The following is a 16,893-nucleotide window of genomic DNA, read 5'->3' as shown; positions in this document are numbered from 1 at the left end:
TATATATATACCACATCTTGATCCATTCATCAGTTGATGGACATTTAGGCTCTTTCCATGATTTGGCTATTGTAGAAAGTGCCACTATGAACATTGGGGTACATGTGCTCCTATGCATCAGCACTTCTGTATCCCCTGGGTAAATCCCTAGCAGGGCTATTGCTGGGTCATAGGGGAGTTCTATGGATAGTTTTTTGAGGAACCTCCACACTGTTTTCCAGAGCGGCTGCACCAGTTTACATTCTCACCAACAGTGTAGGAGGGTGCCCGTAGGCTAGAATGAAATTCTGTGGGAGAAGGAAATTAGAAATAAGAGTTCAGGGAGAAAGAGAAATAATGTAATGTCCACTGACTATGAAAAGAAGAGCTTGTAATTTTTGTATGATTGGTGAAAGTCCCCTCACTATGGTATTTAAATTCTTTTGGATACATTTTAAAAAGTAATATAATGCTTTCATTTTAAAATGGCAATTATTATAATATCTTTTAAATTATAATATTTGCCAATTATATTCATGATTTAAAATTTTTAGATCATAACTTAAAATTATACAAAGGGTGTATTGTTTTTCAAAATCCTTTTAGGGTTCCACACAGCAAAAATATTTAGAAGATCACAGCTCTAAAACACTGTGTTACACTGCCTCCTCAATTAGAATTTAGCTCATTGGGGTGCCTGCTGACTCAGTGGATTAAATGACTTGGGCTCAGGTCTTGGTCTCCTGGTTTTTGGGTTCGAGCCCCGTGTCGGGCTCTGTGCTGAGAGCTCAGACTCAGGGCCCAAAGCCCACTTAGAATTCTGCTCCTCCCTCACTTGCACTCTGTCTCCGTCTCAAAAATAAACATTAAAAAAAAAGAATTTAGCTCATTTTGTTTCAATGGGTGCAAGGCTTCAGACACAAAATAAACACACAGATTGAACAGATGAAAAGGGAGATGGCAATTACTTTCCAACTGCTGAGCTCAATGGAATTGAGGTTATGAAGATCGCAGTGCTATTTGCCATAATGAAATCGCAATTTCAAAAGAGATTCACAGATTTTGATGTGCCAATCCTGAATCACACATTAGTTTCAGCGGGCGGCCTAGAGTTCAGACATTTGAATGCCAGTTACTAAGCAATTACTACATCATTCTAGTTCCGTTTCAAAGAGAACTGATTGAGCTTAAACTACATCCATCAAAAAATATATAAACAGTACCCCTTCTTGGGAATTTTTGAAGAATTTTGAAGAACTTAGAACTAGCTAATATTTCAATTATGTGAAGGGGAAAAAAAAGTCCCAGCAACTTCTTTCAGCTACCTGGTTCCCTTGTGATTAAATTGACTAGCCTGGGGGATATAAAGCTGAGTTTAGAATTAAAATAAAGGGTATTTTGAATGGTTCAGGGTGTGACGGATGAAAGGGCATTCTTGTTGCAATGATCAAAGTGATTAGCAGCCAGAAACACTTAGAGGTATGTACTTATAAATAAATCAAGAAACTATAGATGCTGGTGAGAGTGTGGAGAGACGGGCACCCTCCTACACTGTTGGTAGGAATGTAAACTGGTGCAGCTGCTCTGGAAAACAGTGTGGAGATTCCTCAAAAAGCTATCAATAGAATTCCCCTATGACCCAGCAATACCACTGCTGGGGATTTACCCAAGGAATACAGAAGTGCTGATGCATAGGGGCACATGTACCCCAATGTTCATAGCAGCACTGTCAACAATAGCCAAATCATGGAAAGAGCCTAAATGTCCATCACCTGATGAATGGATCAAGAAGATGTGGTATATATATACAATGGAGTATTACATGGCAATGAGAAAGAATGAAAGCTGGTCATTTGTAGCAACGTGGATGGACCTTGAGGGTGTCATGCTAAGTGAAATAAGTCAGACGAAGAAGGATAGATACCATATGTTTGCACTCATAGGTCTAACAGGAGAAACCTAACAGAGGACCATGGTGGGGGAAAGAGGAGGGGAAAGAGTTCGGGAGAGGGAGTGTGGCAAATCATGAATGACTTTTGAATGCTGAGAACAAACTGAGGGCTGAAGAGGGAGGGGGGAAGAGGAATGGAGGTGATGGTCATTGAGAGGGGCACTTGTGAGGAGGAGCACTGGGTGTTATATGGAAACCAACTTGGTAATAAACTATTAATAAAAAGAAAAGAAAACATCAGATGTTTTCTTTGTAGCTAAAAATGTCTGTATTTAATCATAGTCTGTAAGCCCACAGAAGTGGATTTCTGATTGTGAGGCGCCAGACTGAAGAAACATGGGTGCCCTTGGTCTTCAGCCTCTGAACAAAATAATACAGGGACCAGTCTGTGCTCTTGAGCTTTTGAGTCATCAACCTCGAAGCCATGCGACTCACTTGTAAAGAGAGTAAGAAGAACGAATGCAGGCGGGGACAGGAACCTCCTTATTTCTGTTTGAGGGACCACTGTGCTGCCTCAAGCAAAGCAGTATTTGGCAGAGAATAGACACCTAATCTCAAATGATCTATAAACAAAAATTACTGAGCCCAAGGAGAACAGGTAGTAGTATTCAGGCCCAACGAGAAATCTATTTTGTTTGGCACTGCTTCTTTTTGCTGGGTATGTGGCAAAGTGAAATCAAAACAAGGCTGTGGTTCTCACAGAGAAACAGTGGAAATCCCGCAGATGAGCATTTCTTACGGTTCAACAGATTGAAAGAAGTTGTTATGGACTTCAAAGGAAAAAAAAACTTCAAGTTTCAATTCATAGCAAAATTTAATTCAAGTTGATTGTCAAATTTATTAAGAATTCTTCCAGGGCGCATGGGTGGCTGTCAGTTGAGCATCTGACTTCAGCTCAGGTCATGATCTCATGGTTCGTGGGTTTGAGCCCCACATAGGGCTCTGTGCTGACAGCTCGGAGCCTGGAGCCTGCTTCAGACTCTGTGTCTCCCTCTCTCTCTGCCCCTCCCTGCCTCAAGTTCTGTCTCTCTCTGTCTCAAAAATGAATAAAATATTAAAAAGTAAAAAAGAATTCTCCCATGTCCTTGACTCTCTTACTACCCAAATAACAAGGATCATGATAGCTGTGCCTGGTATAGCTTCTCTTTCCTTAACTTGTCTTTAGCCACTCACCCTAACAGTCCTACAGACAGGGTTTTAAAAGAACTGAGAGGCGATATCTGGGGGAACAGCATGGCAGGCAGATAGAACAGAAGAGCTAGAACCTAGGAGGCAAAAAGGAAAGTATTAAGAGAGGAGTCAGGGAGATAAGAGAGCAGTTGATGGAGGGCAAGATGTCTCTGTTGCTCTGGGAAGCACTAGTTATATTGAATTCTGTGTGACTGGTACTCTCCTGGAGTTGTGCAATACAATACAGACAGGTGCACCTGAAGGTTGCAAGGACAGCAGCTCTTACACCGAGTGAGATGGAAAACCTTTAAAAAACTTGGAGAGTAGAGAGGTGAACATTTAAGTAGCAAAAAAGAACATTTTGTTTCTGTGTGGAAAATACCAAACAGGAGCAAAGGAAGGAAGCAAAGAAGCTAATAAGGAGTTGGAAGGATAATCCAGGAACAAGCTGGAGTGGCTTGGACCCAAGTGGTGGTGAGCACTGGCTGGATTGTGTCTATATTTTGATAACAGAGCCAATGGGATTTGCTGTTAGATCAGCTAGGGGATGAGAGAGAATGGGTAGGGTCAAGGATGACCTAACATTTTTGGCTGGAGCAACTGGAAGAATAAAATTGTTATTTATTAAGATGACAGAAAGATGGGAGAGGAGCAGGTGTGGGGATAACATCAGATCAGTTTCGTACATGTTATATTTGACATGCCTTTCAGACACTCAAGTGGAAATAAATAGAAGGCAGTGTGTGTGTGTGTGTGTGTGTGTGTGTGAGAGAGAGAGAGAGAGAGAGAGAGAGCAAGAATAAAAGAGTCATAAATATGCATGCAGTTCCAAAGGTCAGAGAAGATTCAGTCTCAAGACTCACATCGGTAGTTTGTACATGAAGGCACAGACTGAATCAGATCATTCAAACAGGAAAGATCCAAAGACTAAGATGTAGGGCACTCCAATGTTTAGAGGTGACAGAAATGAGGAGACACATCAGAGGAGGCTGAAAATAAGTGGCTTCTCCCTCAAAGCCAAGGGAAAGGAGATTATCAGGGAAGAGGGAGTAATTAAATGTGGCAAATGCTGCAGGAGGTGAAGTCAGAGGAGAACCGAGAACTTTCCATGGGATTTAGCAACATGGATGAAAATCCCTGGAGACCTGGAAAAAAGTAGCTTTGTTTGAGAGGTGGAAATGAGGACATTGGGTCTGAAGCTTGGGGAAGGAGAATAAAATTTGGGGTGAAATACAGATGTAGGAGTCATCAGTACTTACATGGCCACAAGCAAGAGATTTCCTAGAGAAAACATATAGAATGTTAAGGGAAGAAAGTTGAAAGTAGAATCCTTTAAATGCCAAAAGGTAAAGAGTCCTGTAGAAAAAAAGGAAAGAGTTCAGAGAGTGGCCCATATGGTGGGAAGCAGATCAAACAGAGCATTGGTCTAGAAACCAAAGGCAAAGAGAGTGCTACAAATAAAGTCAGTGGCACAAAAGCCTTCTCAGGCTTTTTGAATGGCACGGCTAAATTTTATACTTCCTCCCTCACTATCCCTTGTCTCTGCTCTTACAGGACACAGTACTTATAGTAGGTACCATCAGTTTCAAAGGCTAAAGCAAGTAAGCACACACCCCGGCTACCTCACTCCTCTAGTTGGGTAATTCTGAGCCATATGTTGTAGACTATTTCCCAGATTTTCCCATAAGATTAAGCTCTCCAGTTGCACACTATGGTAGCTGGTTTAATAATTTACCTCTGGTGACCATCTTCCCTCCTTAAATCACCTCTCCCCTCCCCCACTGTCATGCCTCTCTCAAGTACACCATTTGTGCCCAAACTCTTGTCTCAGGCTCTGCGTCAGCTTAGATTCTATTTCTCCACTGGCCTATAAGCTCTTTAAAAGTATGTAGGTAATCTTTCCTTTTCTAGTTCCTGGTAAACTTCCTGGTATACAGAATATGCTTCTAAATATCTGTTTAACTGAAGTATTCACATTTGCATAGTATGTTATGGTTTTGCAGAATTCTTTCAAATACATTCTTTCCTTTAGCCCATAAAACAGTTACACCACCCAGGTGTATAATAATAATTATTCCTGTTTAAAAGGGAAGAGGGGCACCTGGGTGGCTCAGTCGGTTGAGCATCCAACTCTTGGTTTTGGTTCAGATCATGATCTCACCATTTGTGAGTTCGAGCCCCATACTGGGCTCTATGTTGACAGTGCAGAGCTGCTTAGGATTCTCTCTCTCTCTCTCTCTCTCTCTCTCTCTCTCTCTCTCTCTCTCTCCCTCTCTCTCTCTCTCTCCTCTTTCTCTCTCTCTCTCTTTCTTTCTCTCTGAAAATAAGCTAATAAACTTAAAAATAAAACATGAGAAAAGGGGATAAAAGGGTTTAAGAAACTTTCTCAAGCCCACACAATTCATAAGTAGAATAGTCAGGGCTTGAACACAGTCTTCAGATCTAAGTTTGGTGCCCTTGAAGAAAGCATCTACATATGGAAGAAAGAAAATATTTTCATAGTTTAAATTTAAATAACTTAAAATTATTAATGTAGGAAAACTTGAAGTTCTAAGAAAACCCCATTTTATTTGACTATTCATTGTAATGACAAGTGCATGGCTAGCTTTTAGTAACTTCATGATGCTATCTATAATCAAATGTCTCTGCCAAAACACTAAGTACCTCAAAGAAATAGTATTGCATTATTTCTCCCAGAAGCATCCACAACTCAACAGGAGACATTCAGAGTGTGGCTTTTATAAGACCCCCAAACTACCATTTTCTGCTGCTGGGCTGAAATGGTTGCTCTCAGCAACCAGAGCTAGAAAGGCAAATAAGATACTAGGAAAAGGAAAAGGACAAGAAAAAAACAAATAGCTGAAGTTCTTTCACGGCATGGGAGATTTCTCTAGACCTACATAGATACCATTTAAAAATGACTTTTCATATGCGATCACAGAGAAGGTAGAGTAAAGGCTTAGTCAGAAAGCTCAGAATGATTGATGGGCCTTGACCTCCAGCCCCTGAGTTCTCACAACTCAACTATGGAAACACATACAAGGGTTTATTTTGAAACCTCTGAAGAATGGTTCCCACAGCATTGTCATTTAGCACATGATTTGCTTTACAGGGTCGAGCATCATTAAAAGACATGACAAGACAACTGTGTATCCTTCTATATGACAACAGAATATCTTCAGAGTGATGACTGATCTAGAGGACTTAAAATAAGGATGAAATTCACAGAGATGTGCCTTGGGAAAAGCAGCTGCTAAAAGTCATGGGTTTGTGTTTAACTCAGTCTGAAAGACATTGAGAAAGTTCCTGTGAGTAGGGGGCTCTAACAGAAAGTAGTGCTCAAAGATTAACAATGGAATCCCAGGACGGTCCCACGATGGTGGACTACTGGGCAGATGATAGGACCTCAGGGGCTAGAGTTAAAATAACCTTGAAACGACCTCCCTGACCCTTTGTTTCCTAATTAATTAAATGAAGATGATAATACTTCAAAGATTCACCCTGGGAAGCAAGTGAGCTAGCAGCTGCGAAGGCACTTTGGAACGGAGAACGGGGTCCATAACATAAAGGGGGAAATTACTATCCTGGGGCAAATTATTCACAAGTGGGAAAGAAAAGATTAAAATGGGAATTAACTTTTCATGACCCTTCATTGCATGAGCTAAACAGGAGCCTGATACCCAACACAAGTTCACAGGGCTGAGTGCCCACAGAATATCTTTCCTCTTCATCTTTTCGGGTGGGACCCTTCTCTTTTTCAGATATTCAGAATTCTTTTATGCAGTTGACTCCCCTCTACTCCCATTGACATTTAACCTGCATCACATTGTGGTTTCTGTGTGACAGCATGTGTAAATGTACTCACTAATACTCTTATATTGGTTTTCACATAGGGTGGACCAGATGAGGCTTAACACTCCTTAAAGGTAGGAAGCATGGCAATTATTATTATTATTATTATTATTATTATTATTAAATATTTTGCAAAACATAAAACATTAGATCAAGGTTTCTCAAAAACAGCTCTATTGATAGTTGGAGCCACATAGTTCTTTTGTTGTGATGAGCAGTTTTGTGCATTATGGGATATCACACAGCATATCTGGTCTCTACTCACTAGATGCTACCATCAACTCCTTCTGTATATGGAGCTGTAACAACCAAAAAGTCTACAGAAATTGCCAAATGTTCCTAGGTGGGGGCTACAAAGTTGGTTAAGAACTACTGCACTAAATGTATATAAACTAATATGATTATTGTGATTTTATTTTTTCAGATTACCTGGATGATGCTCAAAACAGAGGAGGTACTCAACTAATAATATATCAAATAAATGAAAAAATGAGAAAAATATGTCATCAGTTATATTTATAAGTGGCCCTATAGCATAAACCCCTATATGATTAAGACTATATTATATAATAAAGACTTTTCTCGTTGGCATAGATATTCTTAGTACATGAACACATATTTAGTAACTGTGTGTGTGTGTGTGTGTGTGTGTGTGTGTGTGTGTATGTGCTAGAAATTTTGTTCTTATGCACACACAAAGATCATAGCTAGCAGGAGCTCTCTCCCAAGGATATGAGCCATGACCATATCTACGATTGCTATATCCTGTTTATCCATTAAGCATGAGACAGAACAAGTATTTTAAATTCTAGGAAAAAATTGCATCGAACCCTTTTTATCAAGTTTATTTTCAGAGAATTAATTCTACACAGAAAAAATATTACACCAAGAATTCTAAGAAGACTATGATAAGCAGAGGATCTCAGATCCTCTTAGGAAATCTCTGTTTCTTATCCATGTGTTTTTTTAAATTTTTTAATGTTAATTTTGAGAGAGAGAATCAGAACATGAGTGGGAGAAGGGAAGAGAAAGAAGGAGACACAAAATCCAAAGCAGACTCCAGCTCCAAGCTGTCAGCACAGAGCCCGACATGGGTCTTGAACTCATGAGCCATGAGATCATGACCTGAGCTGAAGTTGGGATGCTAAACTGAGTCACCCAGGTGCCCCTAAACATATGTTTTTAGATATAAATGTTTAATAAAACTTCCATGGCATTTTTTGATATTAGAAAATTTATAATGATATCTGAACAACCTGTATTAAGTGGTATTTCAGTCTGAGGTATTAAATAATACTGATAATCTTGTTTTGATTTTCAAGATCTGAAACTTTTTGACCATCAACGTTAAGGAACACTGATGATGTTTTGATTCTTAAATTTCCTCTATGGATTCTTAAATCCTGTACCAATGGGCTACATTTTCCAAATGACTTCTAATAATGACAACTAATAAAGTGTTCTGATCAAAACAGGGGCAAATGTAGCTAAAAAAAGAGAAGACATGAGGGACTTCTCTTTCAGATACACTCATTCATCCTTCTTTTGGTTTATTGCTATAAACCATCTTTTGGCTAGAATCCTAATTTAACATTAGACCTCTACTAAACACTGTGTTAAAAAGAATAAATAAAGCAAACTTCCACTGCTAGCTTAAATTTAGTAACTTGCAGTAGGTCTAGGCCCTCATCAAGTAAAGTCAGAAAAGCCAGATAAAACCAAAGAAACATCTGTTTAAAGGCATCTTATAACCTCAAGACTGTTAGGATGTAAGTGGCCAAGATCCTGGAGAGAAAATAACAAAGAACAAAGAGTGTCCATCCTGGGGATGTATTTTCCCTTTAGGGAACTTGCCAGTTCTTGGCATGGTGCTAGAAATTGAGAATCTGAACAAGGGGCTACTGCAAAGAGGCAGAGAAGCCAGTGGAGTTTTGGGCCATCCCACACGGATAGAGAGACAAAAGTTAGAGTTTGGGTACTGTCAAAGGAATGGCGTATTGAAGGGCCACATATGTGGTGAGAAAGGAGACAGAGACAAGTAGGCCTATCACTTGGAAGGATGTTCCCCTTTTACTTTCCACAAAGAGCAAGTGGCTTAAAAGCTGGGCAAAAGATCTCTGCAACATAAAATGGAAATTCCAGCAATCTTATTGTTCTAAAAAGAAAAAATGGAATTTAGGATTGTCCAGGGAAGAATAGAATGCAATAAACACCCAGTTTCTCATTTGGGACCATAGGAGAAGTGCATCCTCAGACTTAAAACAATCCAGAGGTAGGTAGATGAAACCTTAATCAAAACAGCGAAATCAATGTCTCTGTTGGGTTAAGGTGATTTGTTCCACTATGGGTCTAGCCCTTAAGAAATGGCTTGTTGGGGGCACCTGGGGGTACCTGGTTCTGTTGGTTAAGTGTCTGACTTCAGCTCAGGTCATGAGCCCATGCCTTGTGAGTTCGAGCCCCGTATCGGGGTCTGTGCCACCAGCTCAGAGCCCAGAGCCTGCTTCAGATTCTGTATCTCCCTTGCTCTCTGCCCCTCCTCCACTCACATTCTGTCTCTCTCAAAGATAAAAACATAAAAAAGAAATAAAAAAGAAAAAGGGCTTTGTGTCCCAACTGTAAGCAAACAGCCTTTAGCTCCTTCAGATTTTGCTCCTCACCCAAAGGTACACCCTACCCAGAAGGACCACATCAATGACTGATTGAGATGGGGATGTAAAGAACCAGCTATTTTGATCTAATGTGGAATACCTTTCTCAGATCATGTATACTTCAGGGCTTCACATGGATTTAGCAGACTTTGATGGGCCTGGATCAAATTTCAATTTCTCCTTCTGTTCAATTCTGCTTATTCTCCCTCCTTTACACAAGTGCTAATGCCTGATGAATATCCTATACAACAAACTCCATCTCAATTACTGCTTCTGAAAAATTCAACTTGTTTGTGACAGTCTCAGGAGTGATCCAAGAAAGCATGTTTTAATATGTGGTTATTGATGTGGATTATTCACTGCTGTGAAAATTTCATCATTCCTGATAGTTAGGGCAGACATTCACTGACACGATCGGGCAGTCCAATTGTTAAAACCCTCATCAGAGGTGAATTGGAATAATGTACCTATGCAAAGGAATGCACTGAATGGGGTCTGAGAAGTAAAAAGAAAAAAAAAGTATAAGGAAAGTGAGCTGGATGCCTTACTGCTAAGCATCAATGACCTAGAAAACAGTAACTCAAAACTACAAATAATTGTAACTCATGTGTGAAAGCCAAAAAACCTCTTTAGTAGCTTAGAAAGAGGCTCTTGTATACAGGGGGAGAGTCTAGAAAACTGAGGACTAAGCCTAAGATTTAATAGAACATTCCAGCTCTACTGAAGGGTAAACATCTAATCAAAGCAGATCTTTTATGCCAATGTACAGCCTGAGTTAGGAAGTTTAAATGTAAGAAAGAAAACGAATGCTGACACTTGGGATAAGGATAGCTGGAAGTATCTCCTCTAATATCTCACCTCTAGCTGACACTGAGGCTCTACATAAGCAGGAATTAAAGGATAAGCAGAGTTGTAAATTGCCAGAGTGTTTAAGTCCTACCACAATATACACACAGAACCCATTGGAAAAGGGTGGGAGACTTATTGGTTCAAGGCATGTAAAAAAATATCTGTCCAATTATTAGCTCACCACTGAGCTCCTATCTGGGTAAAACTTTCAGTGGCCAGACATGACAAAGAATACAAATGTTATAATATAAACTTAGTTCAGGGAAATCACTAAACAAATAACAATAAAAGGAACACCTAATAGTAACAACAACAAATCCTAGGGAGAGAGAAATTTTGATTTGCAGAGTTGTACATTATATTATTAAAAATAGCCAATTTTCAACAACAACAACAACAGAATATAACAAGCAAAGAGACAAGAAAGTGTGACTGATATATAAGGAAAAAATAGTCCATAGATCCTGTCACCGAGGAGGCTCAGATATTGGACTTACTAGATGAATAATTTATATCAGCTATTTTAAATATATTTAAAGAATTAGAGAAACCCATTTCAAAAGAACTAAAATGTAATAACACTGTCTCAACAAACAGAGTATTAACAAAGAAATATAAATTAGTTTTTTCTTAAAAAAATGAACCAAATAGAAATTCAGTAGTTGAAAAGTACAACAAATAAAATGAAAATTTCACCAGAGATGCTTAACAAGTAGGGTTGTGGGATCAAGCCCAATGTTAGGCTCTGCATTGGGCATGAAACCTGCTTAAGAATCTCAATCTCTTTCTCTCTCTCTCTCTCTCTATCTCTCTCTCTCTCTCTCTTCTCTCTCCACCTCTCTCCAGCTCACTCCCTGTCTCTCCAAAAAAGAAAAAAAAAAAGAAAACAAATAGCACAATAAAAGATGTAGATTCTCTCTTATCAGTATTACATTAAATATAAATGAATTGAACACTACAATCAAAAGGGCAAGGATTTGCCTAGTGCTTAAAAAACACTATTCAACTACATGTTCAATTCATATTCAGAGACACAAATAGGTTGAAAGTTAAAAAATGAAAATTTTGAGGGGCATCTAGATGGCTCAGTCAGTTCAGCTTCTGACTATTGTTTTCAGCTCAGGTCATGATCTCACCCTTCATTAGTTTGAGTCCTGCATCAGCTCTGTGCTGATAGTGAGGAGCCTGCTTAGGATAGTTTCTCTCTCTCTCTCTCTCTCTCTCTCTCTCTCTCTCTCTCTGACCCTCCCCCACTCATGCTCACTCTCTCTCTCAAAATTAAATAAATAAAAACTTAAAAAATTAAAAATTAGAGATGCATATATGCTTGCATATATTATGCTGTTGTTAGATGGAATGTTCTACAGATGTCTATTAAATCAAGTTGGTTTATATTGTTTTTCAATTCTTCCTCCTTATATATCTTCTACCTAGTTTTTCTATCCACTATTGAAAGGGGAGTATTAATTACTATCTATTTTTCTATTTAATTCTATAATTTTTGCTTCATGTAATTTCTGGGCTCTGACATTAAGTTATGGCTTCTTGATAGATTGACTCTTTTATCATTTTTAAATGTCCTTCTTCACTTTTAGTAATCATCTTACTGCAAAGCTATAATAATATAGTGGATACTCGCATAAGAATAGACATATCAATTAATGGAATAGAATTGAGATTTCAGACATAAACCCACATATCTATGGCCAACTGATTTTTGACAAGGATACCAAGTCCATTCAATGGGGAAAGAATTGTCTCTTTAAGATCTGGTCCTGAGATAACTGGATGAGGTTAGACACCGACCTCATACCATATATGAAAATTAATTCAGAATGAATTGATGACCTACATATGAGAGCTAAAAATTTAAAACTCTTAGAAAAACACAGGAGTAAATATTGGCAACCTTGGATTAGACTACAATTTTTTTAGACATGACATTAAAAGCAGAAGTGACAAAAGACAAATTGAACTTCTTCAAAGTTAAAAAAAAAAAACTTATGTGCTTCAAAGTACACAATCAAGAAAAGTCACTTGAGAGGCACCTAGGTGGCTCAGTCAGTTAAGCATCCAACTCTTGGCTGTAGCTCAGGTCATAATCTCATGGTTGTAAAAGCAAGACCTGCATCAGGCTCCAGGCTGACAGTGTGGAGCCTGCTTTGGATTCTCTCTCCTTCCCTCTCTGCCCATCTCATGCTTATGGTTTCTCTCTTTCTCAAAACAAAAAAACATTTCAAAAAAGGAGAAGACACTTGAAAAGCACTGGGGGGAAAAAAGAAAAAGGAAAATCATTTGAAAAGACACTCTGCAGAACATAAGAAAATATTTGCAAATAATATATCTGATAATGGGCTTGTATCCAGAATGGGTGAAGAATTCTTGTTATTCAACAATTTAAAGACAAATTACCTAATTTTAAAATGAGCCTCACATTGGAAAATATATTTCTAAAAAGACATACAAATGACTAACAAGCTCATAGAATGTTATCTATGTAAATAGTCATTAGCAAAATGTAAAACAAAACCACAGTGAGATACTGCTTCCTACCCACCAGGATGGTTACAATCAAAAAAGATAACAAATGCTGGTGAGGATGTGGAGAAACTGGAACCCTTCTACACTGCTGGTGAGACTGGCATTTCCTCAAATTGTTAAACAGAGTCATTACTAGCCACAGCAATTCTAGTCCAAGATATATACCTAAGGGAATTGAAACATATGTTCACATAAAACTTGCACATAAAAATTCTTTGTAGCATCATTCATAATAAACAAAAAGTAGAAACAATCTAAATATTCCTCAACTAATGTATTGATTTTAAAAAATTATATATTCATACAAAGTAATAGCAATTAACAATAAAAATGCATGAAGTACTGATACATCCTGCAACATGAATAAGCCTTGAAAACTATGCTAAATGAAGGCAGTAAATCATGAAAGGTCCCATATCGTATGATTCCATTTATGTGAAATGGCCAAAATAGGCAAATCCATAGAATCAGATAGTAGATTAGTGGTTTCCAGGGACTAGGAGAGGAGAATATGGCATTACTGGTAATGGGTATGGAGTTTCTTTTAGGGTAATGAAAAAATCTTGCAATTAGATGGCTGTGATGGTTACACAACTCTCTAAGTATGCAAAAACCAGTCAAGTTTACAGTTTAGAGAATGAACATTATGGTATATGCATTATATATCACTAAAGAGTGTATTTGTAACATAATATGGAGAAAATCATATCATCTTATAAATGTAGAAAATGCATTTGATAAAATACAAAATCTATTCATGATATAAAAAAAACTTAGCAAACCAGAAATAGAAAGTATTTCCTTAATCTGACACAGATATCGATAAAGTCTTTCTGCAAACATTATAATTAAAAGTGAAATATTGAAACCTTTCTCTATGACAGAGAAAAAGCAGAAAACATAATGATTAGAAAGGAGAAATTAAACTGCCATTTGTAGATGACATTATGTGTACTTAGAAAATCCAAATGAGAGTTATAAAAATCAATATGTGATTTATTTGTACATAAGCAGAAAAAAATTTTTTTAAGTTTCCATTTACAGTGATATCAAAAATATCAGATACCCGCAAACAAATCTAAGGGAAGATGTGCAAGATCTTTCTGGTAGAAATTACCAAAGATTTTTGAGAGGAATTAAAGAATAAGTCATTAAAACACTTAATTAAAGATTACCATAGTATATCATTTTGATGAGTTGGAGGACTTAATGCTGTAAAGCAATTCTCCCCAGTTCAACCTATGGATTTAATACAATCTCAATACAAAACAAAACAAAACAAAAGACCTTTGTGGCAACTGCAAGGTGATTTGAAAATTGACATAAAATGGAAGGACCAAGAATAGGCAAACTTAAGTAGTCTTTAAGAAGAAAAAGGCTGAAGGACTTACACTCTTAAATTTAAAGGCTTATTATAAAACTATAGTAATCTAGACAGAGTGGTATTGGCTTACTTCTGCGTCAAATAGAGGGTCTAGATATATATGTACATATATATCAATCACTTGACTGATAACAAAGGTGACATTACAGTGCAGAGGGGAAAGACAGTACTCCAAATAAATAAAGGGCAGTGGGGCCAATTAAATATATGCACAGGAAAAAAAAAGTTAATGTTAATGCTGAAATAAACCTCCAAGAAGAAAACATAGGGGGGAAAAAAGCTTCTATGTTTTGATGTAGACAAAGATATCTTAAATAAGACATCAGACATGAATCACAGAATAAAGGGCTGATAATATGGACCCATTAATATGGGCCCTCTATTCCACAACAGACACTAATAAGAAAAGCAAGCCCATCGAGTGGGAAGTTGGAGATGTTCACAATATATATTCCCAAGAGCTGACATATCTAGAATGCATAAAAAACTACAAGTCAAGAACAAAAAGGAAGGCTGCCCAATCAAAAAACGAACAAAATACTTAGACACTTTGCAAAAAGGAATATTCACATAACTACAAGTTTTGAAAAAAATCAATCCAACTCATCAGGAAAATGCAACTTAAAACCACAAAAGTTCACATCATCAGATGTGCACTGATGTACTGCATCATCAGAATTGCTAAAATGAAAAAAGACTGACCACAAGAGCTGGGAAGGATTTGGAGCAACTGCAACTTTCAAACATAACTTGTAGGAGGATGAATTGGTACGACCCCTTAAAACATCTAAAAAACTTTAAAAAACTCTTTGCTGAACCACTTTATGATAAGCCTGTTCAAAGGCATGTACAAGTATAGTCATGGCACCACTCTTCATAATAGCTAGAACCACAAGGTGAATGAAGAAACCACAAGTTGAAAACATAACGAATCTCTCCAACATAATGTTGAGCAAACAAAGCTAGATACAGGAGTCCATCCTGCCCAATTCCAATGACATGAAGCTCAAAAGTAGGCAAGCCTCTCTAAGATGACAGAAGGCACCTTAGATTGTTTTTCTTAGAAGAGAGGCTTCTTTCGGGTTTCTTTCAGATGACTGAAGGGGAGCCTGAGAGGTTTTCTGGGATGCTGGACCTTTTGTGATTTGCTTCTTCCACTTAACTAATATTTTCAAGGTTAATCTGTGTTGTAGCATGTATCAGGACTTTACGCATTTTTGCTGTCAATTAATATTCCACTGTATGAATATACTATTTAAAAAAATTTTTACTGTTTATTTAATTTTGAGAGAGAGAGAGAGAGAGAGAGCGCGCGCGAGCGTGAACAGGGGAGGGGCAGAGAGAGAGGGAGACACAAAATCCGAAGCAGGCTCCAGGCTCCGAGCTGTCAGTGCAGAGCCCGATGCAGAAGTTGACCTCACACCCCGTGAGACCGTGATCTGAGCTCAAGTAGGTCATCCAACCGACTGAGCCACCCAGGGGCCCCATGCTATTTTTTAAAATCCATACATTAGTTGAAGAACATTTAGGTTGTTTCCACTTTTTGGTTATCATAAATAATGCCACTTATGAACATTTATGTATAAGTTTGGTGTGATCTATTTCATGATCTGAGTGCTGGTTATAGGATCTGGTCACTTTCATAAAATTTATTGAGGTACACATTATTTGTATACATGCATATATGAATGGTATTTTTTAATAAAAAATATTTAATGAAATGACACAGACACCTACATTGCTTTCCTTTTTCCTGTTGCGGTGAGAAGCAAATCCTGCTGACGTTGCTGCTTTCGGTTTGGTTTCTAAACTGGGAGCACGCGAGGAAGTCCGGCCAGGAGGCATTCACCATCCCCAGGACTGATTCACAGCCCTCCTTTGCAGCTTCACAGAAGGACCTACAGGGCAGGAGTCCATGACTAGAAGGAAAGAAAAGATGAAAATTAATGTTTTTATCGACCACTTCCTGAAATAACCATGAAATTAAAGAAAGCTGGCTGCCAGTGCTGTGATATCACCTTAATTTATATCTACTATAGTCGACAATTTAAATTTCCACACTACGTCCTAAAACAAGGATTTCAGCCACCCTATTATCACGGTTCTAGGAGCAGTAAGCTACTTCCATAGCATATCAGCTCACTATCTCTTGTAGAACCGTTTATCCCAAATGATTTTTCCCCTAAATTTCCTGGGCGAAAGTAAACCCGTCCAAAAAAAGAAACCAAAAGAGCTCTAGTTAATATTAAATGGAGTAAATTAACATAGAAATGAAGGTCCCCACATTGGAAAAGCACAAGTAGGTCACAAAATAGGTTAATCTTGTTTCTTTATCTTCCCTTTGAGAAATTAAAAGCATCTCTGAGAGGCAGACAGAAAGCTGCTCCTTAAACTCCACTGCCTCCCCAGAAAAAAAAAAAAAAAAAAAGCAGAGCCAAGTGGAAAGTCAGTTATTTATCTACAGTAAGAAACCATTTATCTTAGGTTTTTAAAGTTATTTATCTTCTCAGATTTCTCTT

The 16,893-nt window shown here is 38.0% G+C and overlaps 1 protein-coding gene across 4 annotated transcripts in view; it reads right to left on the bottom strand.

Moving 5' to 3' along the window:
- Window positions 1-16,893, bottom strand: part of CORIN (corin, serine peptidase) — a 256,347-nt gene that overhangs the window by 139,488 nt on the left and 99,966 nt on the right. For all 4 annotated transcript variants that reach the window (XM_029946248.1, XM_029946227.1, XM_029946242.1 and 1 more), the window contains exon 5: window positions 16,112-16,293. In XM_029946248.1, the coding sequence (XP_029802108.1) occupies window positions 16,112-16,293 (182 nt within the window). The remainder of the gene's footprint in view (window positions 1-16,111; window positions 16,294-16,893) is intronic.

Source organism: Suricata suricatta, chromosome 1 (assembly GCF_006229205.1).
Source record: "Suricata suricatta isolate VVHF042 chromosome 1, meerkat_22Aug2017_6uvM2_HiC, whole genome shotgun sequence".
Classification (NCBI taxonomy): Eukaryota; Metazoa; Chordata; class Mammalia; order Carnivora; family Herpestidae; genus Suricata; species Suricata suricatta.
Note: the sequence above shows the minus strand (reverse complement) of the source record. Positions and strands in the feature narration are given on the sequence as shown.